At 46.9% G+C, this 27966-nt stretch overlaps 2 protein-coding genes across 4 annotated transcripts; one reads left to right on the plus strand and one right to left on the minus strand.

Moving 5' to 3' along the window:
- Positions 1 to 64: 64 nt before the first annotated feature.
- LOC122387785 (probable indole-3-acetic acid-amido synthetase GH3.9) lies at positions 65 to 27966 on the minus strand. 2 transcript variants are annotated; one of them, XM_043378243.1, is made up of 5 exons: positions 27873 to 27966; positions 5878 to 6047; positions 2109 to 3301; positions 954 to 1170; positions 65 to 798 (listed from the first exon to the last, which is right to left on the minus strand). In XM_043378243.1, exons 3-5 carry the CDS (start codon positions 3146 to 3148, stop codon positions 577 to 579), a joined length of 1479 nt encoding a protein of 492 aa, XP_043234178.1. In that variant the 5' UTR covers positions 3149 to 3301; positions 5878 to 6047; positions 27873 to 27966; the 3' UTR covers positions 65 to 576. The 2 variants fall into 2 exon arrangements, with proteins under 2 accessions (XP_043234178.1, XP_043234177.1); XM_043378242.1 differs by lacking the exon at positions 27873 to 27966 and adding an exon at positions 6357 to 6662.
- LOC122387784 lies at positions 12137 to 18339 on the plus strand. Of its 2 annotated transcripts, XM_043378241.1 has the most exons (3): positions 12137 to 12243; positions 12346 to 13815; positions 13885 to 18339. In XM_043378241.1, the coding sequence occupies exons 2-3, from the start codon at positions 12555 to 12557 to the stop codon at positions 18003 to 18005; spliced, it is 5382 nt and encodes a 1793-aa protein (XP_043234176.1). In that variant the 5' UTR covers positions 12137 to 12243; positions 12346 to 12554; the 3' UTR covers positions 18006 to 18339. The 2 variants fall into 2 exon arrangements, with proteins under 2 accessions (XP_043234176.1, XP_043234175.1); XM_043378240.1 differs by having other exon boundaries at positions 12346 to 18339.

Consider the following 27966-nt stretch of genomic DNA (forward strand, 5'->3'; position numbering starts at 1 on the left):
TGAAATTAACTGATGCCTTCACGCCCACCAACCTATCAGTTAGATGGGTTATTTTCCCGAATAATTCCACGAAGTAGATAATTTCTATTTTCGAGGGAGGGGGTGTTCAACCGACTCCGACACGTTCAACCGACACGTTAGATGCTGAAAACGCCGTACATAGGCGAGGGCTAATATCCTGAGACAACGGAGCTCAAAAACTCAAAACAAACCTCTCGATTGCAACATTGATATCACACAAAAATACATTGGCACATTTAACTCTAAAGCTTAACTTGTTTTGTTACAAGCCTTAATATCTCATGGGCACTTTATGAAGCTTCCGTCGTCTGTGCTTTGCCATATTTTAGCCGAATGTCTGCTTTCATTTTGAGCACTTTCCATCACTGACCTTGCCCTATTAAACGCATCTTTGCTTCCTCTGGACGAACTATAACATATCAAACATTGTATACATATAAGTGTCAACTTTAGTTCCCATTGACGTAACTTATGCAATACCTATCGATAGCACTGTAATTAACATTATACACGGATCACAGCCACATGGCACAAATGACAAAACCATCTACTCGTCTACGCCCTGACATTCTCCATGAACCACTGCACGCGGTCGGCGCTCTTCAGCACACGCGGCATCTTGAACTGGGCCGCCGAGACGGTCGTGGTCTTCACCAGGTGGTCCTGGAAGCGGGCGAACGTGCCGACCGGCATCTGGTACACGGCCATCTCGCCCAGCCGGCCTGTGCTCCGGAACACGCGGTACTCCTCGCACTGCTCCTGAAGTGTCCGGTCCACCTGTGGAAGATAGATGAGTCAACAGAAATCATCGGCCGTCTGTGCGTTGTCATCAGAATGCGTACATACTGGGAAAGACGCAAACAGAGCTGCTACCTATGTATAGCAATTTACAGCAATTATGTATAGCGGACAGGACTCTGACTCTGACTCACCAGCACCACCTGCTCCGCTGTCAGTGGTTCCCCCTCCAGCTCGAGGAACAGCAGGTACCGGCGACTGAGCTCGTCCTGGTCAGCCGGTCCCAACTGACTGCTAGCCACCGTGTAGTCCTTCAGGGTGGACGGCCAGCGCTTAGCCGCGTCCTCCAGCGCGCGAAAGAACACATCCTCGATCATTTTCTCGCCGCAGACGTTCAGAAGTTGACCTGACCTGGCAGTGGAGCACGGTAAAAAAAATCTGTTATGACGTTATTTGATATCGGTGGCTATTCGGGGAAAAAATGCATCGTCTTACCGCTTAGTCCTTGTATGAAGACATCAAAATGCGTTCATGTGTATGTAGGTAATGAAACTTTCTGTATGCATATGAACAAGCTATGAAGCGACTCAAAAAAGGTTATTTATAGTTGTCATATGAATTGACCACTTTTTGCATCTTTATCTTAGCAATTCTTAGGTGCTTGGTGCTTGGCATAGGCAATGCCGAGATATTTCACTCGACTCAATCGACCTCAGGGCACCAACGACTCAAAATTATTTGTTTTGTTGGGTTAGGCTCCTTCGGTCTAATAAGACCATTCCAGAGCAGAGGCCTCTTGCACCAAAATCCTCTTGCACCAATGCTCGGATTATTTTGCATCGTATGCCCAGTCCGAGTCTCAAATGTAACAATTAACGTGCAAAATTTAGCAAGCACATGTAGGATTATGTATTGGGCTATTGCAAACAAATTTACCGCCGTTAGATTAGCTTATTCTGAAACCGGTTTTTCGATTTTACCTAGCTAGGTAGTTTGGTGCAAGAGGCCTCAGGAAGGATGATAGGAGTTATGGGGAGACATTGATCTGGCATCCTGGTGAGTCGTCGGCTGGGTGACCCATCCAGGCCATCCATGCATCCGCCCGACACTCACCACACCCGGCTACGGGCGTGCTCCTATGGGAGCTTCCCGCATGGGACAAAGTTGCCCGTCCAGCCCGGAGCAGGGGATTGAAGTGCAGTGTAGAGAAGGATTTGATTATCCTGAGGATGGAAACGATACCAACGGTGGACTACTCAACCGAATCGTACCCAGACATACAATATAAGAATATAATATAAGACATACAATATAAGACATAGACATATAAGACCTCGTGTGCCGCTCACCTGTAAAGGAACTCCACCTGCGGCGCCTGCTGGTAGAACCCCGCCACCCTGACGACGTCGCCTAGACGGTAGCGGAACAGCCCGGACGGGTTCGTGATGAACATCTCGTACTCCTTTCCGACCTCCAGCTGGTGGCCGAGCAGCAGGTCCTGCGGCCGGATGTCTGCCAGCTCGGGGATGTGGTCTCCGACGATCGGCAGAAACTCGTAGTACACCGCGTCAGGGATGAGCGTGTAACGCGGTGGTCCGGGTCGGGTCAGCTCGAGATTGGCGCCCAGAAACCCCTCGGAGGCCATCAGCGAGAAGCTGAAGATGGGAATGTTGGGGCCCAGCATGGCTCGGGCCTCTTTGTAGTACATGGCGTTCGTGTTTCCCGACCAGATGCCGCTGATACGGGTCACTTTCGGCCAGACTCTCGGAATCAGGCCGTCGAAACCTTTGGCGAATTCCTTCTCAAGCTCCGCTGCTCTTTCGGGCATCGGAGAAAGGTGGGCGTTGATTTCGGAGCGAAGTTTTTCATCGATGTCTAGATCTTCTTTGATCTGTCCTCTGCGTATATCTTCAACGAGGCTCTTCTGGTTCATCTTGATGCCACGAATCAGAGTCAGAAACTGGAAGATGTATCCGTTCCGGATCATAGAGATGTGCTTGTCCCGAAGGCCGAACAAGGCGTGGATGTAGTTACATACAGACTCGTTCTTCATTGGCAGACTAAGTGGCGGCGTTGTTGTCAGCAGCGTGGTCATCTCATTCAGCTTGGAGTAGATAACACTGGAGACGACACCCACCTTGTGACCGGCCTTAGTTGGCTTGTGAACGAGGGGACTGTTTTTTACGGTCAAGATCCTCGTCAGGTCCCACGGGAACCGCTCACGAAGGGCCCACTGATAGGCGCCGAACAGGACCTGATCCTGAAGACTCTTCGCCCCCTCAACTGTTACCGGTATCAATTTGTTCTTGCCCGTCGTTCCGGAGGACGCCGAGAACAAAACTAGCTCGTCCTCATCGCCGAGAAATGCGTTCTTTTCTCCATTCGCCATGCGGTTTATGTACTCTTCAACATTTGAGAAGTCACACACAGGGAAGCTGCGTCGAAATTCGTCGACGGTTTTGTAGGAGGGGAGATGATAATCTCGTCCGAAGGCTGTGTTTTTGCAGCGCCGTATCCTTTCCAGAAGGAACTCGGATTGTGCCTGTAAGTTACACCACATTGTGTTACTTGGTGTTTTATAAGAGGAAACAGCTCAGCTTACAAAGTACTTACGGGAACTGAACTGTCCACATTGTAATCGATATAACCGATATGAACGTTACTGTATTCGGTCACTATGATATCGCTTGACAATTGATATTTGTTTGCGATAAAGTTATTGTTGCATGACTGGCTGGAATCATTTGTGTCGAACTCTGAGCTCAGGCACCGCAATGAAAGCCGTGCATTCGGGGAAAATATGTTTCACTTTGCGTGAGTTGCTGGTCATCATTGACGATGTGTTTTACTTTCATCAAGAAACGCCCTACCCCGAACGCACAAACATACTTTTATATTACGTATCGGTTGTCATTACGTTATAATGAGCCTTCTATAACAAATAAAAAAGTTAGTTGTGTATAATTATACATTTGCAATCACGTAAATTTCCTCCCTTGGTCACGAGCAATAGAGGTCAAACTGAGGTCATGTTCGGCGATTTTTCGTCGAAAAAGATGTGCAAGGAGAAAAATCGCAGAAAATCAGAGTTTCAACTTAGGGACTCAAAAATTGAGCCGTAGGTATAAAAAAGTATGGCAAACAAAATGGCTATCTTGAAATTTCCAAACGATAAAAATCTTCAGATCTAGGGATTGTTTAACATAAAAGTTAGATTTCTTAGGATATTTTTGAAATTTAAGGAAATTTTCACAACAAAACGGAATACATGTTAGAGAACCCCTTACTGGCCTTACACATGCCAAAAGTTAACAAAATATCTCTAAAACTGCCTGAGATATAGCCATTTGAATGACTGAAAAAGTAGCGACTGTTCTTATGACGTCACAATATTTTCGGAATTTGTGCTTGAAATCAGTCAGGAGTAATATTTATGATTCTTATCAACCTCTTGCTGAGCTCTTTCGATTGCCGTTTGAATTTTTTTCCGATCCGGCTATTGGTTCCGGATCCGGAGATACGACCTTTGCACCCTCCCCCCCCCCCCCAACAGGACGTGGATCCTGCCAGACCTCAACGGGGCGCGGGCTAAATGATCTTAAGCCGGGCTTATATAAGGGTTTCATACTGCTTCCAGAAGTTTTCCTCTACTTTTGAACGAACCTCAGAGGATATTCGCCCCCCCCCCCCCACGGTACGCGGATTAGGCTAACACACCGTCCCCCCCCCCCCCCCCCCCAGCGATGGTCTACAGGGGCCCCTTTGCTAATTTTGTCCGCTCGGAACCACTTTGGGCGCCCTTTCAGGGCTGTGCAACCCCAATAAAAAAGCACACAAAAATCCACCCCTGCCTTTAACCTCACGCCGTGCTGGGGGGTGGGCGTTTTTACGCCCCCTCGGGTTTTTCGCGCGTTTTCTGTGAACCTGTTTCTATATCTTTTCCCCATATGCTGTGAAAATTTCAGACCACGGGCCACGGTCATTTAAGGTCAGATTCCCAGGTCACGTCAAGTGACCTTACCTCAGAAAAAGTTCAAATGCTCGCTGTAGCTACATCGACTGAGTGCTGACTTTGAAACTTTCAGAGATTGATAAGGGTAACAGTATCTATAAAATGCATATCTCGGATTTTTTTATATCTGTGACGTAAGGTCAGATCAATTTTGAGACTCCTCCATTACCTATAAGTCAATGGGATAAAATTGAAATGCGCCTCTTTTGGACGAATGTCGCCTTCTCAGACATCGGTTCATTGGTAAACATGACACGCTGAATCGGAAAATTCCACCATGTGTGCACTACACCGTCTGTGTGCCCGTGAGGTCATCTCAGGTCGTGAAATGTCTTCATCAGTGTTTGCTTACTATAACTTTTGACAGTGAGGTGCTAGAGCGGTGAAAACACGTCAGATGTGTTCAGCTCAACGATACGGATCGACTGATATGCAGCACGACCCCTTCCGGTCAGGTCATGTCCTTGACCTGAGGTCAAATTTCCAACATGACCTTTAAAGGTTAAATTACAGTTCAGTTGACGCGTCTTGACGAGAGGAACACGATGCTGGCTAAAGTTAATTCGAGGCTCTCTTAGATCAAAGCTTACTACCGAAAAAAACATTTTTCGTGACAACTGGCTATTTTTAGGGGTTTTGCCGTCTGGAGGCTAACACGTTAACCTGAGGTCAAATCTGAAGATACGGTTGCGAAAGAGCGTTGAAAGAGCTATCGAATGTGCTTTTCCGCGGCACTGTAGCTCAATTAGTTCCCGAGTAAGCCGTCTGGTGTTTCAAAATTGTTGAAATCGACAAAATTTAACATTTGATGACCTCTGGTGACCTGACCTTTGATCTGACCTTTAAAATGACTGAAGTGCTTACGCCATTTTTTTATGCTCTTTCGAATGCCGCTTACAGCGTGGAGGGGGGGGGGGCGTAAAAACGCCCTCCCCTCCCCAGCTCTCCGCGGAAAGTTCAGGCCACCACAGCACGGCGCGGGTTAATGCTACTGATAGGTAAAACCATAGATAACATGAATGAATAACCATACCATAAATAACAAAATTCATGTTATCTATGGTAAAACGAAAAGGCAGAATAACATCTTATTCGCCTCTCCCCACCTTTTCAAATTGACGAACATCTCTTTCAAACTTGCGATGCAGCCGGTACGTTTTGATATCGCCAAGCTTGAGTAAAACGTACAATTTAAGTAGCTGTGTCCAGGTCAGTGCCTTGGAATAGCCTCGTCGCTGTATGTCCAGTAGTGCCAGAGGAAGCGCGGTACTCAGCGCTGAAGTGAAAAAAACATGTTAGCATCGCCTATCTGATTCAAACATTTCGATCAAAAGCTGGCTTCTTGTTATATGTTTCTTTTATCCATAAAAGTATGTAAAAAACGGAGCACATGCATTTACCACCAGTGACTGCATATGCCGGCACGCACCATGCTTTCAAAACGAAATAAAAGTCGCACTAGCTCGGCATAACACTCAGAAATGCTAGAGCTGTATCAATTATTCATTTCATAGACATCTAATATTCTTGAAAGATCTCTACATCTATCGATCGATAATCGATAACCTCTATCGATTAATCTTACCAGCGACGAAACCCCATAGCAGAATGCAGCAGAGTGCGCACAGGTCCATAGCCGGCCACCGAAGCTGCACCTCTGGGAGTTCCCGATCACAGTGAGCTCCGCGGGCCGACTGAGCCCGCGCGACAAACTGCGCCTGTCTCAATGATAGTCCATCATTTTCCGATAACTGGAGAGGCAGGCGGACTCTCCACGCTGTGCCGATAACCGAGCGACAGCCGGACTCCCCATATGCTCAGATAGCAGACGGACAGATCAGAGGCTGTAGACGACGGGAAGTAGGATAGAGCGTCCAAATCTGCAGCTCGTCTTCTCGGTGAAGAGGGGAGGGCCGGTGAGATGGGAGGTTCGACTGATATTATTTCAGCCACGTTGTTATGATACGAGCTATGATGATCAGCAAAATTTGAGATATCTGCTTAGTGCATCATGTAGATGAAGATGTATATCATAAGCAGATGTATATCTGCTTAATTGAATTCCAGTAAACGGCCCTTTGGCATTTTGGGCGAGAAACAGGTGAGCGAGACAGTGAGCCCTGCAAGTGCAAAAGTACCTACAATGTGACCACTGGCTGACCTCCGACTGGCTAGTGCGGGCAGCCGCCGTTTTAGCCAATTCATAAAAGTGTATTAACTTTGAGTGAAATTGACCCAGCCGTTTTTTTGATCTGTAAAAGCGTTACCCTGCATGGGCGCCCGCGCACGTCTAAATATCTCAAAACACTTCAATTGATTATATTCATGACATGGAGATATTTGATGCTAAAAATGTATTTGGTGTAGATTTGATCAAGCATTCGCCAGATAACCCGTCGTGAAAACGGCTCTGTCTATTCACTAATTCAGTAGCCCTATGCGTTTGCGCATTGCGTAATACCTAGGTATGAATGAGGGTCATGCTGGAGACAGTGGAGAGAGGGACGCAGGAAAATAGCCCGAGCCGCATCTATTCAAGCGCCGATGCCAGCGATAATTTTACCCCGAGTCACCACATATCGCCATCCAATATACAGTGATCGCCATCATGGCTCACTCAGATAAGACACGGACAGTCCTAAGATACAAGCAAATATGCGATATATGCATACCCGTAGTGGGAAGCCCAACTTCGGAGTATTTGCACTGTGGACCATATCACTTATCACAGCGGAGTTTCCTGCTGTTAAGGTTCGATAAAAAAGCAGCGCTTGGCCTTGACCTAGAGTGGCGGAATTTCAGATGCGACAGCCTTTCCTCGGACGGTTTGAAATCTTATATTGACTTGTGAGTGAGCGCATCAATTGCGAGCGAGTTTTGATGCTAAGGTGACAATTGGGGCATTCCATGTCAACCGGGACAGCCAAAGTCAGCCACCTCTGCGATTTTGTTCAAACTTGGTATAATTGTTGGCTATTGAGTGAAACCTCTGAGGGTCAAAGGATTTTGTCATATGCCCTCGGGCTACAGAGATACAAGCCGCTAAACTTCTGCTTTTTTAGCAGAATTGGACGTGTATTGCAATCTTGAAAGATCTATAGCTTGAACATTTTCGAAGCTATTAATTTCGAACAAACTGAAACGTGTACATAAGGAGTTATGCTAGTTAAATTTGGCAATTTTAATATTTTTTGGTGATTTTGAATTTATTTTATTTTGAATTAATTTCTTAAAATCTAATTTGTGAAAAATGCGTTCCCTTCGATTTTGCTCAAATTTAGATATTGTCTTCCACTACACGTAGGGCATACGTGCTGAGAAAATTAGAGTGGGCCAACGATAACTTTGGATGATATAGCAACAAGTAGTGCAACGTAGCATGGGCGATGGAAGGGGCTGATTTCGCCAACCCCACCTATTTTTCGCCAATAACTCACGCCATAATTATCATATTAACGTCAAACTTGCAGCATCTGTCCAGAATTGAATTGCAAATCCTCCCGTGCAAGCCATAGGCGTAGGAACGTTTTCGAAAGTGGGGGGGGGCCAAGGTCCCAGAGGTCCAAAACCTAACCTACCCCCAAAATCCGATTTCTCCTCGGATTTCGGCCACTTTGTTTTCGCAAACATGATCAGAGATAAAAAAAAATCGAGTCAAAAACAAAAACAAAATTGGTTAAAATTTCAGGGAGACTCCAGTCCATAAACTCAAACTGATGGACGCGTTCCCCTGTCCTCCGCAGCCGTTGGCACCCATGCAAATTCCAGAGGCATCCAGCAACTTTTTCATTACGAGCAAGCGTGAAACGTGCAAAGCGAGTCTTTTCAATATACCTATAAAAATCAGCATGAACGGCCCAGCTAGGCTCAGCCAGACCTATAACGTTTTTAAGAGGTTTTATATCAGCGACCACTGCAACTGGGCTGATTGACTATCAGAGGCCGGTGTGGGACTTTTAAACGCAGTTCACACTTGCCCGTAAGGTCTGCCGGTGACGGGCCCGACACCGTCAAAACGGCCGAATCTGACGGAGCGACGGCCGTCAGGTCGACGGGCATGTGTGAACCGGCAGCGTTTGACGGCCGGCAACAGCTGACTGCGCCGGCGCCGGACCTGACGGCCGTCGCTTTGGAAAGTTCAGCAATGTTCAACTTTTGACGGTGACGGGCCCGTCGGTTTGAATGTCTGCGTGTTGGAGGAAGAGGAAAAGGAACGTTCTCATGCAGCATCAAGCTTATATGCATTTTTAAGAGCATTTATACCATTTTCTATCCATTTGTTGAGATGAAAGTGTTTATTACCGCACGATATCTTGAGATTCAATCCCTGATTTAAATCATCGAGCCTATGTGTCTTTCATTTAAATAAATTTGCAGCAATATTTGACATAAAAAATGTAAATGCATGGTATTTTATCTCTGTAATTCAAAGAATATTTTTTACCTCTCGGCCTCAACCCTCCCCCATCCCCTTCCCCCATCTGCGTCAATCTCGAAAATGATGCGCCATTTCTGTCACAATATATGGCAGCCAATGGGAGCTACCAAATCTCAACTTTCGTTCGACGGGCTGCAGGCCGTCAGGTCGACGGTGACGGGCCCGACACCGACAGACTGACGGTCAAGTGTGAACTGCGTTTTAGAGGTCGGTCTGGGCCACCAGAGGCCAGTTTAACCCTCGCCGGACCGGACCTATAGGTTTTCTACATACGCGCCGGCCGAGGGGGCGGGGGGCGGGTACGACCCCCCTCGCCGTTGCGCCCCAGGTTGAGCTAGCGCGTCGCGGAAAAACGAGCGTGTGCGCCGTTACAAGACGCAGAGATCGATACCCGATTTTAAGGTTCTAGGTCAACCGGTGACCTCTGAGGTCAGGTCAAGTGCCTCAAGGCACGGTTCCGTTTTTGGTGAATAACTTCGCAAAAAACGGCCGCAGAGCCGTGATTTTGCCAGCATCGTGTTCGCCTCTCTCAGGCGCGTCGAATGATATACTTTTTGTTTGGGTGAGGTAAACTGAGGGTGTTGACCACGGGTCACGGTCAGGTCAGCGCCCCCAGGTCACGAAATTGGTCGAAGGAGGTCATGTCGCATATCATTCGATTCGGCAGGTCTTCCTGAGTCCATTGATGGCTTCCCCGACCCGCTAGCTCAATTTGATCGGTAGTTATTGACGACAAACTTATATGACCCTTATAACTTCATAAATGACGTCGCGCAAGGTCAACATTGCAAAAGTGACGCATCGAACCTTGCAAGGAGTGCATGAAAGATTCAGTGTGCTTGAGATAGTTGAAGATCGTTTACGGCGCCAGAAAAAGTTTTCAGTTTATCCCCATTGACTTATACCTAATGGTGAGGTCACGAAAATGACCTTAGGAAAAATCCGAGATGTACAAGTTGTGAGACTCCTAATGGATACTAGGTCCTCCAAGGTTCATTTCCCTGTGAAATCTCCTCTGGCAGTGAGGGCTTTGGGAAGTTGCGACATCTGAAGACCGTGCAGAGGTTTATGACCTCATGGGTCAGTAACCTGATCTGACCCGAAAATGCGGTTGGTGTCAAAAGATCCGGCTTGATTCAAAGGTCAGGTATGCAAAGCTTCAGCTCTCTATCGCCGGCGTGTTCGGAGCTATCGCGAAAAAAAAACTATGGAGGGACGGCACCCGCCGCTCCCCCCCCCCCCCATCGGCCGGTGAGGGTTGAGGCCCTCAGAGACCAGTACAGGGCCTGCAAAGGGCAAGATGAGACATTTAGATGCCGACTTGGGCCATCAGAGACTAATGTGGGCCCTTACAGGCCAGCATGGGCCCTCAGAGGTCAGTGTGGGACCCTAAAATGCCGGCATGGGCCGGTGTTGGACCCCAGAGGCCAGCAGAAGGCCCTCAAAAACCAAGATGGGCCTCAGAGGCCAGCATCGGGTCTTCAGAATCCAGTGCAAGGCCCTCAGAGGCTAATGCGGGTCCTTACAGGCCAGCATGGGCCCTTAGAGGTCAGTGTGGGGCCGTAACAGACCGGCATGGGCGGGACCTGGAACCTAGAGACCAGCGGAAGGCCCTCATAGGCCAAGGTGGGCTCTCAGAGGCCGATGCGGACCCTTAGAGACCGGCATAGGATCTTCAGAATCCAGTGCGGGGCCCTTAGAGGTCAATGTGGGTCCCTAAAATACCAGCATGGGCCGGTGTTGGACCCCAGGGCACAGAGACCAGCAGAAGACCCTCAAAAACAAAGATGGGCCTCAGAGGCCGGCATCAGGTCTTCAGAATCCCGTACCCTCATAGGCTAATGGGGGCCTCATAGGCTAACAACCATGGGGGCCCATTGGTTGTTTGGGGGGGGGGGGGGCAAATGATATGATGGCCCCCTGATTAGCCTTTGGAGGGGGGAAGGGCATGGCCCTGATCCCCCTTCTGCGACCGCCACTGCACTGAAGGTGGAAGGGAAGGGGCAGATACAGACATTGCTGGCCCCCAGCCTGTTTGAGCCGAGGCGGTCACCAGCCGAGGCGGTTTGAGCATGGTCACCCTGGCCCCCAGCTAGTACGCCTTTGACGAACTATGCCGACCCCAAGCAGATCCGGTCAAGCGTTGGTCGTTTGTATACGCATTCTCCTGCACCGTGCTAGTATTGTCTTATACCTTTTCAGTGCTCGCTGTCCCGTGCCTCGTATTCAACAAAATGCTGTCACCAGGACCCACAGTCTTGTCTCTGATATGGTTTCCTTCATTGAGTGAAGGAAATTGCGGTCAATAACGCTGCAGAAACAAAAGGGAATCTTCAAAAGGGCAAGCTGAATTGTTGTCAAGTTACCGGGTGGTAGCACTGGTACCTAGGTACAGACAGACACTTAAAGGGACCCTCCCACCTTCAAAAAAGTTTATGAATTGGCATGAAAGTGATGTCGCTCGGTTCAGAAAGAGCGAATACGAATATCTACCAAATTTCACCGAAAAATATTCACCGGTTTTCAAGATATTAGACTTTTACTTTTGTTTACTTTTTTGGGATCTCCGCTGTTTCTAGCGACTTTATTTTAGAAGTGCGGCGTTTGCGGCAGATGTTGCGCGCAAATAGCATATACCACCGCGTGCTACAAAACGTTTTAGTCAAACATTTAAAAATCGTTAGATATCTGCGCTGACGTCACACATTCAGAGGGGTATTCCTAAGCATTAGCCCCTCTGAATCAAAATGCTGCAATTTTGAAATTCAATATTTCCGATTCAAGGCATTTCTCGATGTTGTGAGTGCCGAAACCGGTAATTGTGAGCCAGGGACCCCATTTTGGCTATCTCAACTCAAATCTAATGTTAAGGTGGGAGGTGTATCGAGCGACTGATTGAGCGAACGACGACTCCTCGTTCGGCAGAGAAACGACCTGAATTTTTGTCACGAGCATCGCCAAAACTTTTCTCCCCTTCTTGTGCTCATTTATTTTCGGTCGCAACTTATATTTTGGTGGAAACAGGCGCACTGTAGTATGTATTGGATTCTTATGATTTTGTTAAATTATTCAATAATTCGTTTAATTCATCGGTGTGTCATCTGGTACTGACGTCCTATTCTGTTCTTCGTTTCAGGATGAAATTTATTATGAACCTTTTTGATTTTGTTGATTTTCTTTGAAATAAATTACACATCTCGGTGCAACAAGTTTTGGATTTTTGCTGGCAATACATTTCATCTACAAGCAAATTATTAACGTAAAGGGAACGTAACGTAAACGAACGTAACGTAGACTATGATAATTTAACTTGAAGATACAAGAATTCGACAACACAAAGAAAACATGAAGAACGCAGAGGAGTGTGCACCAGATCTAATCCAAAAAGCTAAAAGAAGTAGAACTAATGCTAGAAGCAAATTTACAAGAAAGTGCAACGCATTTGTCGAACTAAATGAACGAGGTGAACAATTTTTAGTACTACAAGATAAATTCAACGATATACGCGACATTTTTAAGGAATTGGATAATGCAAACGACCGACTTATTGAAACGATAAATGAAAACGCACCACATCACGTCATGGACGGCATGCTCGAAGATTGTGATTCATATATGGAAGAAGTCGACTCCGTTCTCGATCGAATGCGAGCAATATACGCCTCTTGTGTTTCCAAATCATCTTCAGAGACGTACAGATCTTCACAAATTCATGTAAAGGCTCTTGATTCACCTCGCTTCGGAGGAAACATTCGAGAATACTCAAATTTTAAGCAAGATTTCACAAGATTAATGGTAAAAACATACGGCAAGGACGCATATGCGCTCCGATCATGTTTATATGGTCCGGCTCTTCAAACCGTTAGAGGAGTCGAAGACGACTACGACAAAATGATTGAACGGTTGGACAAAGTTTTTGGAGATTCGCGAAAATTCGTCGATACCATCATTAGCGACATTAAATCAATTAAGCCCATACACGACGGCGATAGCAAGAAATTCATTTCAATGGTTGACGTTATAGAAAGATGCTGGTTGGACCTTCAGCGAATGGATATGAGTGAAGAAATGGACACTGTTGCGATGGTCAGCATGATAGAGAAATTGCTCCCTCCAGTACAAAAGCGTGAATGGATAATTCATGTGGACACGAATCGTATAAATTCCAAGGGGATGTTCGAAGAGCTTCTGCAATATCTTTTACGCGAAAAACGAGTGATCGAATACACTGAACACGACCTCCGAACCGACAAATCACGAACGCCTCATCCTGCGACTGTAAATCAAATCGATCGACCGTCTACATCACATTCATCTCATCGACCCTATAATCATTACGCACCTGTCCAGACGCAAGATAATCAAAATCATTCCAGTATCGTTTTTACATCACGTCCATGGTGCTGGTTGCATAAAACTAACGGACATTTGATTGAAAATTGTAGCGATTTTTTGAAGATGACGTTTACAGAAAAATTTGAAGCCGCACGAAAATTTGGTGCTTGTTTTAATTGCCTTCGAGCTACCAGACACATAGCTAAAAATTGTTCGGAATCAAACAAGTGTGACGTCATAGAAGCAAATCAAAGATGTGGAAGACGGCACCATCCTCTACTGCACAAAGCATATCTACCGGAACGTAAAGAACCTCAAGCCAGCCAAATTAGTAATGTACAAGTAAAAGAAAATCGTCCTTTGTTGGCAGCTACTGCGGTTCAATGTAACAAGCAGCGAGTTACTGTTATGTGGGACTCTGGAGCGAACATATCTCTTATCACCCACCAGGCAGCTGAACGACTCGGATTACAAGGCAATGAAGTCAGCCTATCCATAGTCAAGGTAGGGGGAGAACTCACGTCATATACCACCAAGGAATACAAAGCGCCTCTCGTTGATCTGGTCGGAAAGATCTGGATAGTGGATGCATACGGAATAGACGATATCACTTCAAATCTCCAGCGCGTGGACATACGGCAAGTTGAGGGCCGGTTCCCTGGTATTGATATTTCGAAATTCACCAAACCTGAAGGAAAAATCGACATGTTAATCGGCGTAGATTTTTGCACAATGATGCCGACAGTTGTAAAAACAGTTGGGAACAGTCAACTGTTAGAAAACCAATTCGGATTCTGTATAAGGGGATCGTTTGGAGCGACGACAGAAGAAACCGAACATACTAATGCGACGATCCGAATCAACCATACGAGCTTCGACCCACACCAAGACGGAATCAAGAGAGAGTCCCCAAAACACATTGTAACCGAATTAGAGAACTTCTTTGAAATTGAAAGTCTCGGTACAAGACATATACCGAAGTGTGGTGGTTGTCGATGCGGAAAATGTATAACCGGAACGCATAATTTCACTTTGAGAGAAGAACATGAGCTGCAAATGATTCGAAGTGGATTGAGATATGATAGTGAAAGCAACAAGTTCACGATTGAATATCCCTGGATCAAAGATCCGAACAATCTCCCAAATAATATAGGAGCAGCAAGAGCAAAGCTACGGTCAATGGAGAATCGATTACAAAGATTAGATCATGATTATCGTAAGGCTTACTGCGATCAAATGACAGACATGGAGAAACGCGGAGTGGCAAGGAAATTATCAAACGAAGAAATTGACAGTTATCAGGGACCGGTGCATTACATTCATTATCATGAAGTGATCAAACAAAATTCGTCGTCTACCCCAATACGTATAGTATTCAACTCATCAGCTTCGTATATGGGCCACGTGCTCAATGAATATTGGGCCAAAGGACCGGATTTTATAAACAATTTATATGGTATACTTCTGCGATTCAGGGAATATCCAGTAGCTATCACGGCAGACATCTCGAAGATGTATAACTCTATACAGCTCTCAACGCGCGATCAACATGTCCACCGATACCTCTGGCGCGATATGGATAAAAATCGAGAGCCGGATCATTATATTCTGACGGCCGTTCCATTCGGTGACCGGCCAAGTGGCACTATCGCGTTAACCGCTCTCCATACAATAGCAGAGAGGTTCAGAGGACAGTATCCAGAAGCAGCTGCCATGATCACTAGAAACAGCTATGTGGATGACTTGGTGCACTCAGTTCATAATCCAGACGAGGCTCTAGCAATCGCCTCACAGGTGCAAGATATTCTAGCAAGTGGCAACTTCATGATCAAATATTGGACAATTTCGGGGCAAATTGAATTGAATGATGCAAACATTCGTGTGTCAAACGAAAGCAATGAAAGGATACTTGGAATGTTATGGAAGCCAGCGACTGACTGGTTTGCGTTTGAAATGAAACTTAACCTTACAAAAGAAGAAAAGATCACCATCAGCTCGAATCCGTCCATGGAGGAAATATTACGCGTGATACCGCCCGTGTTGACACGAAGGATGTTGTTACGGCAGACAGCAACCATCTTTGACCCACTCGGCCTCATTGTACCCTTCACCATTCAAGGTAAAGTTTTGATGAGAAAACTTATAACCCGTCAAGTCCCAAATCAGCAGCTTGACTGGGACGAGTCCATACCAGAAGAATGCAAAGGCGAGTGGATCACTTACTTAGCGGATATGTTTAGACTGAACCGCATACATTTTACAAGATGTCTACAGCCCCCAGACGCAGACAGCGATCCAATCCTCATCATCTTTTCCGACGCCAGCTCACAGGCCTACGGAGCGTGTGCATACGCCCGATGGAAGCTTAAATCTGGACAATACAAGACCTGTTTAATAACAGCAAAAAGCAAAATATCACCTAACCGTCAGCTCAGTATTCCGAGGTTGGAGTTATGTGGAGCTGTGTTAGCCTGTCGTTTAGGTCAAACGATTTTGAAAGAAATGACTTACAAGTTTCAGGAAGTTTTATACGTGGTCGATTCAATGATTGTTCGGTCACAAATACAAAGGCAGTCATACGGATTCGGGACGTTCGTGGCAACCCGCATCGCAGAAATACAAGAGAAATCAAGTCCAACTGAATGGTGGTGGACCGGAGGTCGCAACAATCCGGCTGACCTGACGACCAGATATACCAAGCTGGAGGAGCTGGACGTGAATAGTGTGTGGCAATCAGGACCACAGTTCTTGAATTTTCCGAGAGAATCGTGGCCCATGAGCCAAAAGCCGTATGAACACGAATTGCCCGACAGTATCGTCGTCAATCTCACGACGATTGGAACCAACACTGCCAGGCACGACATTTGCAATGACATTGCAATTGAAAATTTCAGCAGCTATGATAAACTTATCAGAGTCACTGCGAGATTGTTGAGCATTGTGGAATCGGATACAAGATCCCTGAAGAGCATCGGCAAACCATTGACAGTGGAAGTCCTATCAAAGGCCGAGGAATTATGGATCAGACAAGCTCAAAGAACAATTTTGGAAAACTGGCAAGTTCGGTTTAGGAGGCTCGGTCCTAGCCTAACGGATGACGGTATCATTATTGTAGGAAGTCGCATTGCCAAATGGCTCAAGGAGAATTGGAATCGAGATTGTTACACGCTTCTACCATCAAATCACCCGTTAACACATCTGATCGTCCGCAAAATCCACTGCCGGGATCATGGCGGTATTGATAGCACGCTAGCACAGTTACAGACGAAATTCTGGGTGCCGGGAGCGAGACGAGTGATTAAAAGCATCAGGCGAGAGTGCATCGTGTGTAGAAGGCTTTTTGATAAGCCTTCACCTCAAGTGATGGGACCGGTCAATCCCAACAGACTCAAACCCAGTCCTGCATTTCACCATACAGCGCTAGACATGTTCGGTCCCTTTTTGATAAAGGATACAGTGAAAAGAAGAACAACAACCAAGACATATGGAGTGCTGTTTACGTGCCTGTCCTCAAGAGCATCGTACATAGATTTGGTAGAGGGTTACAGCACGCAGGATTTTCTCCTGACGCTTCGCCGCTTCGCAACGATTCGCGGGTATCCTGCCACCATATATTCAGATGCCGGTTCGCAACTAACGGCTGCCAGCAGGGAAATTCAAGACATGACCAATCATTGGAATGTCAATGAGTTGGTGGATGCTGGAGTCAACCACGGCTTGACATGGAAATTTACCAAGTCGGCAGATGCCCCTTGGGAGAACGGATGCAGCGAGTCCCTCATTCGCCTTATCAAACGGGCATTGGCGATAGCAGTGGGTGATAGCAAACTGACTTTCAGTGAGCTGCAGACTGTCCTTTTCGAAGTAGCGAACATCCTGAATCAGCGACCAATTGGAAGAAAACCGGGAGCGGATCCACTCAGTGGTGCTTATCTGTCACCAAATGATCTCTTGCTTGGACGCACGGGCATCGACTCACCACAAGGGGAATGGCCTGAAACATCGAGGTTGGCAAGCCGATTCTTATTTTTGCAAAGGATCGTTACAACATTCTGGAAGAAGTGGTACCGGGATTACTTCACACAAATGATTGTTCGACAAAAATGGCACATCCAACAGCGAAATTTTCAAGTCGGAGACATCGTGATTGTCCAAGAGGACAACCCCGCGCGCGCGACTTGGAGGATGGCAGAAATAAGCAAGATCGAACCGAGTTCTGATGGATTGGTCAGGGATGTTACCCTGAGATACAAGCCACTGACAAGCGGATCAGAGTACAACGGACGGCCAGACATACTCATCAAACGATCGACACACCGCCTGATACTGATCATCGAAACAGACGAACGCACTCCGGGCGCCCCGGAGCCTCAGCGTGACCCCAGCGTGACCTCGGGACCTCAGCGTGACCCCAGCGTGACCCTGGGACCTCAGCGTGGGGGGAGTGTATCGAGCGACTGATTGAGCGAACGACGACTCCTCGTTCGGCAGAGAAACGACCTGAATTTTTGTCACGAGCATCGCCAAAACTTTTCTCCCCTTCTTGTGCTCATTTATTTTCGGTCGCAACTTATATTTTGGTGGAAACAGGCGCACTCTAGTATGTATTGGATTCTTATGATTTTGTTAAATTATTCAATAATTCGTTTAATTCATCGGTGTGTCATCTGGTACTGACGTCCTATTCTGTTCTTCGTTTCAGGATGAAATTTATTATGAACCTTTTTGATTTTGTTGATTTTCTTTGAAATAAATTACACATCTCGGTGCAACAAGTTTTGGATTTTTGCTGGCAATACAGGAGGGTCCCTTTAAGTCAGCAAAAAGTGGGGGGGGGGCAGTTAACATTGCTGGCCCCCCACCTCCGAAAGTGGGGGGGGCCATGGCCCCCCGGCCCCCCCTGTTCCTACGCCTATGGTGCAAGCAATAGGTAAATCGGTCCACAACTTTTCTAGTAATAGCGGTGTAAAGTCAAACATCTTGCCGGAGCGGCGCGGCGACCGGCGCCGGCCGTTGCCGCCTGAATTGTAGACTGTGCCGGCGCGGGACGGTTCCATCTTTGCACTGCGCTTCTTACCGCTGATTATGATCGATTCGTGTCAAATTTTGTGTGAAGGCTTAAAAATGTACAGGCAATCTAATGGTCAAATAAGTGCCAAATTTATGGTTAGATTAGCTAGAGATTCTTATAACACTACAAATGTCGTATAAAGGAAGAAATAGGAAAATCGGCCAGTAACTCTTAGAGGCTTAGAGCTATGGACGTATAAACGCAAAATAGTCACTATAGCAAATTTCATCACGATTAACCTCATTTGATCTTGAAGAATCAACGAAATCAACTGTTAAAATTGAATTATTAGGGTGCAAACACAATCTGTGACTGAAACGTTTCCCGCGTCGGCCGATCCCCGCCTTTGCCGGCGACATCTTACTCTCAGCAGGCCACTAAGTGCCAAATTTATGGTTAGATTAGCTAGAGATTCTTATAACACTACAAATGTCGTATAAAGGAAGAAATAGGAAAATCGGCCAGTAACTCTTAGAGGCTTAGAGCTATGGACGTATAAACGCAAAATAGTCACTATAGCAAATTTCATCACGATTAACCTCATTTGATCTTGAAGATATTGATCTAGGGTCATGAAATTGGCACACTGATAAAGTTCCCCACCGCCCCACCTACGAGTACACTTCAAATTCCGTCCTTTTTTGGCTAAACCAGGCCTTTCTCCCCTAGCGCTGGGAGAGTCAGGCGTATTTCCTTTTTGCAACCAAAGAGAGGCGCTGCCCGGAGAATGCCCAATTGCATCATTTAAAAAAATTGGCTTACATCTCCGCGATGACCAGCTATCTTCGTGGCTTAGTACTCGTAGTTAGTGTGCCGAGTGTACCCACCTCGTAATCTAAAGGTGGCTGGCTCGTGGCCGGTCAGCCTTAAGTGTTTTAACACGCATTCGTTTTTTAAAGGAAAAGGGCCACCTTTAACATGGGGATTGAAACTGAGATAGCCATCTTGTAGCCCGTGTCCGAAAACCTGGCTGTCTACCTCCTTACGGCCGATTTCGGCCTCCATTCGTAGTTATCGGCAATTTTAAAAGAAAATACGCCAGGAATGCGTTCTTATCCCAGGAATGCGTTCTTATCCGACAATACAGCCACCCGCGGAGAGGCTTTGGTTTTTTACCAATCAGCTCCAACCAGCTCAGCTTTAACCAATCAGCTTATCTGACACAATCCGACGAGTCTGTCTTCTGAACGCTGATTGGCTTGAGTGTGACGTCATCGCTATGCCATCATACAGTAGGTGCCGTAGAGAGTATCAACATAGTACCAATATGTTAAATAGTTTTAAATACTTTTTCGCGAATTGTGCACTTCTGGCACCAGTTTTAAAAAGAAAATGAAATTTAATAATGTCAAAATGAAAAACAACGATATCTTCATATTTCACGAAGGTGGCCCTTTTCCTTTAAGTAGCATCTGGCCAGCCGGCAAATGTCGTGAGGTCTAATGTTCGTATCTAAGTAGCATTTGGCCAGTCGGCAACTGCCGTGAGGGGTGTATATGTTACAGGCAATGTGTGGAATCAGGCATTCTATAGAATGCCTAGGCATTCTATAGAATGCCTGACCGACCAGGCATTCTATAGAATCCCTAGGTATTCTATAGAATCCCTGACTGCTTAGGCATTCTATAGAAGGCCTGGCTTAAGCTCCCAGGCATTCTATAGAATGCCTAAGTATTTTGATTGTCCGATCCGAAACACACTTCGAAAATTAGGGGTCAGTGGCAGTAATGCTATTTGTTTACCTAATTTTCATTGTTGGCCTAGGCCGGTCGTCACCTCACACCATTTCAGGGCAATGAGCTGAGAGGAAGCGAGGGAGGTATTGGGCTATGCCGACCACCAAATGGTGCGCCGCAAGCAGCAGCTGATCCAATTCCGTTGGCACGGGAGAGCCACGGCGCAAGGCACGCGGGAGAGTCACAGGCCAACCAGTCGCTTAAATGGTTACCCTCGGAGGATTATGCTGCTACAGATACGAAGCTGCATTAGAAGAGTGTTGGCTGGGAGGGTGGACCGTAGGCTTGAATCGAAAGTGATTGCGAATGACGATGGCTTTGTTCTGATGCTAGAAATGAAGGTGAAAAATACACCAAAGGTCACATTTTATGTCGTCATAAGCACTTCGTGTAACGACTCTCAATATACATACATGGACAGCTCAACCTACACCGTAATGTCAGGGAATAACCTGAATAAATGGTTCATTATTCCACGTCTGGGCGGTGGCCCGGCCGTAACAAGAGCCGGATTAGGTTTTGTTTTATCTCCCCTTCCAGCTTGACTTCTGGGCCATGCGGTATTCGAAAGGTCGTCAAAGACTCAAAATTATGAAATTTTACTTCAGTTCTTCTTTGGCAATGTTCGAAAGGGTGCCATTTCTAAAACAAATAGCTAAGCCATTTTTTAGGTCAGCCCAATTTTTGTCCATTTTTGGCTCGTAGCCGTTTTCTCCAGTTTTTCTCCAGTTTTCTCCATGTGATGTGTAACAAAGGGACGTGCAACATTACCAATAACAAATGATTGTTCCCGCAGATCGCTGCAAGTTCGGCAACCTTGCGTTGCAGAGATGTTTTATTCCATTTTTTGTCCTGCAACATGTGTTTTGGAGCATAGATTTCGGCCATGATAATTGTACCAGTCAGTATTTTGTAAGACCGCTATTAACCAGTTCAGGGATGCTGTATCAATGCCCATATCCCTGAGCAGGATGTGTTCGATACATTGTTATTGCTGTCTTTGGGTATTTTGTCCAAACTTGGGGTCCGATGTGCCTGTGATTTAGCCTCGCAGTGGACATTGCTCTTGTGGCGAGGTGTTTATGAAACTATGTGACTCAATAATAACGGTGCCGTAACCGAAGGTTTGTTGTCAATAGTTAAAATCAATGTTGTCAATAGTTTCTCCAGTTTGACCTTAAATCAATTCCTTAGAAGGCAAACACCTCCAAAAATGGACGAGTTGTCAATTTTTTCTGTGTATATTTTTTTTTACCAAAGGCGTTTCCGATATTGACATTACCACCATCGTCTTTCTAGCGTTAAGATAAATACTCTGTACTCTCAGAATGAAATCCTGATACAATTTGACCTAATAAGGTCAGATTGAATACCTGACCGGAAAATTTGACTGAATGAACATTTGACTCGGAATGAACATAAATAGCTGAACGCAAGGTAGCCTGGCAGAAAATGATAATGTTACATGTCGGTCTGTGCTCATAATCTTATACAACATACACTTATATGTTGGAAAGATTCGTGTATTTCCTAGGCATTCTATAGAATGCCTGAAAATCAGGCATTCTTTAGAATGCCTAGGGATTCTATAGAATCCCTGGTGGGTCAGGCATTCTATAGAATACCTAGGGATTCTATAGAATGCCTGGTCGGTCAGGCATTCTATAGAATGCCTAGGCATTCTATAGAATGCCTCATTCCACACATTGCCTGTAACATATATATTTACGCGTGTTAGATTAGGTCAGGTCACGTCAGGGCAGGCTAGGTTTGCTTTGGTTTTGGGTAGAAAGAAGCATCTCCGGGTAGCGCCTCTCCTTGGTTGCTAAAACGAAACACGCAAGTGCCAGACATTACGAAGTCCAAAAGACAGTTAGGGGAGAGAGGTCATATTGCGCCACCTTAACCCGGCAGGCGGTGGGCAGGGGCGGATCCAGAAAATCTCCAAGGGAGGGGCCATTAGAAACCAGGAGGCCCCCCCCCCATAATCCCACCTGTTGGAGGCACCATCTTCCCACTTGTTGGGCCCCCCCCCCCAAAAAAAAAAACTGCGTCTATTGAGCTTATCTAGCTGTTCAGGCAACATCTCAACATCTGTGCAGGCTTGGAGGCCCTCTGTGCAGGTTAGGAGGCCCTGTAAAAGTGGTCATCTCTGTGAGTATAAGAGACCTCCAAGTTATGAAAAGCTTTACCAATCTTCTAACAAAGAAGTCTTCTCAGCTAGTCTTCTAAGAAATAACTAAGTGGGTAGGTTAAAAAAAACTCATCGGATTTCGGCCACTTTATTTTCAGGAGGCCCCCTTTTCAGCTTTTTATCTTTTTAACTTTTTATTTTATTTTTGAAAAAAATCGGCCAAGGGGGGGGGGGGGCCATGGCCCCCATGGCCCCCCCCCTTGTATCCGCGCCTGGCGGTGGGCCTACCAGCCACCTTCCGCGCGGTGGGGGGGGGGGGCATTTTTTTGCCCCCCCCCGTATCTCCGAAACTACTGGACGGATCCAGAAAATTCAAACGGCGTTCGATAGCCCTGTCAAATTTGTCGAAGGAAACCAAATTTCATTGACCTAGGGGTCACCGATGACGTCACAGGTCAGGTCAAAGATAAAATGTTTCACCGTTCACGGGGCTTCTAGGGAAAGTGCTATAACACCGAGTAAAACGCATTCGACCAACGCTGCATCGATGCTTTTCGATAACATGCCTTTTATTCGATGTTATAACGCATTCCTTAGAGGGCCCATAATCGGTGAAAAATACGACCTTTGACCTGACCTGTGACGTCATCAGTTGACCCTAGGTTTACGAAATTTGGTCACAAGGATTCCCTTGTGGCGCCATCGAATACCGTCGTTTGAATTTTCAAAATCGGCCTGTAACTTTCCGAGATCTGAGGGGGGCCGAAACGACCTCTCCCCCCCCCCCACCGGTGGTAGGGTACGCCAATCAAGATTACTTTACTCCGCCAATAGCCCAACAGTGTCCTTTTTCATAAAGCCTGGAATTGTAGAATTGTAGTTGTAGTTTGTAGGTTTGTACTTTCGATTGTACAAATCTGTTTCATAAAGGAAAAAGTACAATCCTAAAGTACAAACTACAATTCAACAAACCTACAACTCACATTCGGCAATTATCAGCCAAAAAACTAGCAATCTGTTTCATAAAAAGAACGGTTCCTCTGATTTTGGGATTTACTTGACGGAAAATACAATCGAAATCTACAACGCCCTAACCGTGTGTAGATTTTCGAAGATGAAGTATAGGAATCAGCTTAGCGTTGCTAATTATTTGATTCAATAATAACCATAATGCTCAGATACACGATATGTATTATTACGAGCGAGAGAGCGCAGCGAGCGAAGTGAGGCCTTTTCAATAAAACGGAAAATCTCAGTATTGACCGGCCCGGTCCGGCCCGGCCTGTAACACTTTTGAGAGGCTAATATCTCAGCAACGGCTGGACCAATTGGCCTGCGGTCTTTTTTGTTGGGTAGTCCTATTCCTTCCACCCCGTAATTGACTACTCCTGATGCATTTCAGAGACCCTCCGTGCCACCATAGGCGGTGGAATGGAGGGGGGGGGGGGCACCGGGGCACCGTGCCCCCTTGATTTGGTCATTTTAACATTAGCCCTGTGGGCGTTGCATGGAAAGAATGGGACCAAAAGTCGGCAGTGCCCCCACCCCCCTTAATTGAAGGTGTTCCGCCGCTACTGCGTGCCACGTGAAAAGTCAAGGGTGTTCATTTTCAAGGAGGTACTTGCAAGGAGTGCCTCCAGATGTATAGAGAACCGCTGGGCCGATTGCGCTCAACTTTGGTACACGGTTGGGGACCGGTTAGATAGAGTACTATGCAAAGTCAGTTTGGGCCCCATATGTATATATGACCTTGGTTTGGGCCCCGTTTGCACGTGCGCACGGCAGGGCGCCACATTCAGATCTTGGGAACGGCTGGGCCGCTTGCATCCGAATTTGGTGCACAGCTAATAAACGGTTGGTAGGGTGCCGTGCACATTGCACGAGCCAGTTGGAGGTACCCTGGCGCCCTGCACATGCAGGGCTCACTCGCTCGCTCGCTCGCTCGTTCTTCGCCCAAAAGGCACCTGACTGGTTATTTTCATCACTTTCCTGTTTATATATAACTTCATGTGTGTCACATTCCCGAAAAATGCCGGCATTGAACGGCTCGACCCGACCCCCCTCGATCCGGCTGACCCACGCCAATGGCGTTTTTGAACAGATGGAACTAAGGCGCTGAAACTCGTAGTCGTAGCATCGTTCGGGCCTATTCAGAGTTTAAAATTCGATAAAAAGACAGCATTTTATCAACAATTTATTTTCCTTATTCATACGAACCATTTATCAGTAGGCACTAGGCAGTCATATTAAGTTCACAAGTAATAACTAAAAGTGAAGGATATACATATACCTTGTTATTATTGATATCAAAATATCTGAATACATTAGCCTAGGTACTATACCTACCATCGATCGACTCATGTAACTTTTTTAACATTGCTCATAATCTTACATAGCATTTTTACATAGCATAGCATTTTTTGCGGATGAAATTCTCTGGAAAAAAAGAGCAACTTACGATCATGTCCTATTCGTTTCCGGCTCAGTTTCTTCAACCAACACAATGGAATGACCATGCACCTTCTCTTCAAGATGTAATTCATTTCCTTTAGGAAAGGCTTGTATTTTTATCAGTTTTCATCCCGTCTCCTGGGTGGCTCCAGCCTCCGGCTCCATCTATTTGCTTCTCGCTTCGTCACAATGCTCTTGCATTTTGATTTTGAAATTTTATTCGATGGCTTTCTTGCTGCTTCATGTTTCACTACGTTGCATTACTTATCAAAACGGGTATTTCAAGGCTCAAAGCAAGCTGTCATATAGCCCGTCGCTAGGTACCTACCTAATATGACGGTCAACAACATCCTTAATTGATTGCCACTCTATAACTCAGATAGGCTTACTGAGGTCATAACTCATACCTAAACCTTTTTCAGTCATTTTTGCATTATTGTCTGAACAATTCATGAAACAGTCTTTCAAGAAACTAATGACTTGTTGGGCTTACTCAGATACCAAATCTCGAAACAGGCACATCTTCAAATGATTGCAATGTTGAAAATGTTAATACTTTCAGCATAAAAGTTCTAGCTATGCATGGGCAAAGCGATGGCTGATCCCTAAAAGCCATTCAAGTTATTTATCAATGGTCAGTGGCGGCGGAATAGGGGGTGCAGGGGGTGCAGCTGCACCCCCATCGAAGAACATGGGGGTGCAAACATATCTTTTTGCACCCCCAAAATCCGTACAAGGGGCCCGTCGCACCATCCAATACATTTTCTCCTGAAAACCAGTGATCGGGAAACGAACACTGATGTGGAATCATCCGGGATGTCCAATTATGGTCAGGACTCAGGAGCGTCCCATGCTAGTCTTTGGGGCCCCCATACCGACCTAGAAGTGTCCCAAGCCGCGTTTGGTGCTCCACGCGGCATCTGAGGGCCCCCACGACGGCCTCAGAGGGCCCTTTTATGACGATCTCTGAGGGCTCCCACGACGACCTCTGTCCCCTGGGGCCCTACAACGGCCACTTAGGGCCCTCATGACGACCACTGAGGGTCCCACAGAGATTCCAGGGCCCCAAAGAGACTCCGGGGGCTACGCTGGCCTCTGAGGGCCCCTATATGACGGCCTCTGAGGGCCCTATATGACGGCCTCTGAGAGCCCTTACGATGATCTCTGAGGGAGGTCGTCACGACCACTAAGGGCCCTCATGACGACCGCTAAGGGTCCCACAGGACTCCAGGGGCCCCACTGGCCTTTGAGGGCCTCTAAGACGGTATCTGAGGGCCCTCGTGACGGCCCTAGACCCAACTCAAGTCTGAGGGCCCATTTGGCTTCAGACGGCCCAGCGACGGCCTCTGAGGGCCCCAACACAGCCAGACTGCAGGGGCTATGCTGGCATCTGAGGGCCCTACAACGGTCTATTGAGGGCCCTAACAACGATGGTCTCTAGCGGTCTTACCAAGGCGTCTGAGAGCCCTGCAAAGGTATCTGAGGGCCCATGAAGACCCTCACTATGGTCAAGGACCCTCATGACGACCTCTGATGATCCTCTCGAAGGCTTCACCACAACTTCTGAGGACTCCAGGACGGTCCCTGAGGGGCTGAGGGCCCTGTCGACGACCTCTCTGGGCCCTCACGATGGTCTCTAAGACCCAACGCAAGCTCCAAAGGCCCACGCTGGCGTCTGAGGGCCCCACGACGGCCTCTGAGGGCCTTGACGCAGGCAGGCTCCAGGGCCATGCTGACCTCTGAGAGCCCTCTTGACGGCTTCTAGGGCCTAACGAAGGCTTCAAGGGCCAACGCTGGCCTCTGAAGAACCCTACGACGGCCTCAGAGGGTCTCAACTCAACGCAGGCAGGTGCCAGGAGACATGCTGGCCTCTGAGGGCCCCACAGAGTAGAGATTCAGAGGATCCAACGACCTTTGTGGACCTTACGAAATACGAAGGTCTCCGAGAGCTCACGCAGGCTCCTGAAATTCCACACTGATTCTCAGGCCCCATGTCGGCTTGTTGAGGCACTTTATCTGCTCTTGGTGCCCCGTTGCCGGCCTCTGAGAGTCTCAATGTCGGAACTTATAGGGCCATGGGCCCTACACCGGCTTTTATAGCCCCTACATCGACTCTTGGGACTCATGACCCATGAAATGTGGGTCTAAGCGGCTTCTAAGAATCCCCGTGCTGGTTCTAGTAGCCGCCAGCCGAATATTTGGGCTCACACGCGAGCTCCTGGGACCCCGTGCATACCCCAGAGGTTTACATGCCTCTCAGACCCCACACATACTTTTGGGGCTCAAACGCTTGCCCCCGAAGGCCCCACTGAGACCCATTTCCTCTACTTAGTCCTCCATGCCGGCTCTTTAGGCTAAACATCGGCTCCTGTGGCCTCCATCCCAGCTTTGGACTTGGAGGGCCTCCATACAGGCTTTTTTGGGGTCCGATGCCGGTTTCTGAGAGCCCTCAAAAGACTTTCGAGCCTATACTGCCTTCTGAAACCTTTCAGCAACTTTCAAGGGACCGACCCTGATCGGAGGGCTCATTCAGTCTGGGGAGTCATGTAGGTCTCTGGACTGAAGGAGTCTCTATGTGGTCGGTTTCCAAGGGGCTTCTAAACACGGTCTTCTTGGAACGGTCTCGTAGGGCACTCAGTGGTCCACTGCGGATCCAGAAAAGTGGTTTGAGACGCTGCGGGTGGTGGCTAGACTAAAAGATTAACCGATAAACAACTAACTGCATTTGCTTCTTTATGCTTTCATTATTTGAGATAGGTAGATAGTAGATACACTGCAATTTCAAACCTTTTACACAACTTGTGTGTATGGGGATAGTTTTCCAAAATCTGCATTTTTCATGAATCAGTAATAATCACTAAAAAAAAAACTGGAGGGGGGCCCAAAACTTCCAGAGGGGCCCCTTAGGAAAACTTTGCACCCCCATCCAAAATTACCTTCCGCCGCCACTGTCAATGGTTATTTCTTTTTAAAAATTGCAAAAAAACTGTCAGCACACCATACGCAATTTGCAACACAACATCGAAAACT

This window comes from Amphibalanus amphitrite, unplaced genomic scaffold (genome assembly GCF_019059575.1).
Source record: "Amphibalanus amphitrite isolate SeventyFive unplaced genomic scaffold, NRLGWU_Aamphi_draft 000298F_arrow, whole genome shotgun sequence".
Lineage (NCBI taxonomy): Eukaryota > Metazoa > Arthropoda > Thecostraca > Balanomorpha > Balanidae > Amphibalanus > Amphibalanus amphitrite.

What these genes read in the sequence shown, in the direction of transcription:
- LOC122387785 (XM_043378242.1), bottom strand. Translation starts at nt 6,405, where the DNA reads ATGGACCTGTGCGCACTCTGCTGCATTCTGCTATGGGGTTTCGTCGCT. An exon ending in GCTATGGGGTTTCGTCGCTG is followed by an intron (nt 6,048 to 6,356) that starts GTAAGATTAATC and finishes TTTTCACTTCAG; the next exon opens with CGCTGAGTACCGCGCTTCCT. An exon ending in CAGGTGGAGTTCCTTTACAG is followed by an intron (nt 1,171 to 2,108) that starts GTGAGCGGCACA and finishes CTCCACTGCCAG; the next exon opens with GTCAGGTCAACTTCTGAACG.
- LOC122387784 (XM_043378240.1), top strand. Translation starts at nt 12,555, where the DNA reads ATGAAGAACGCAGAGGAGTGTGCACCAGATCTAATCCAAAAAGCTAAA.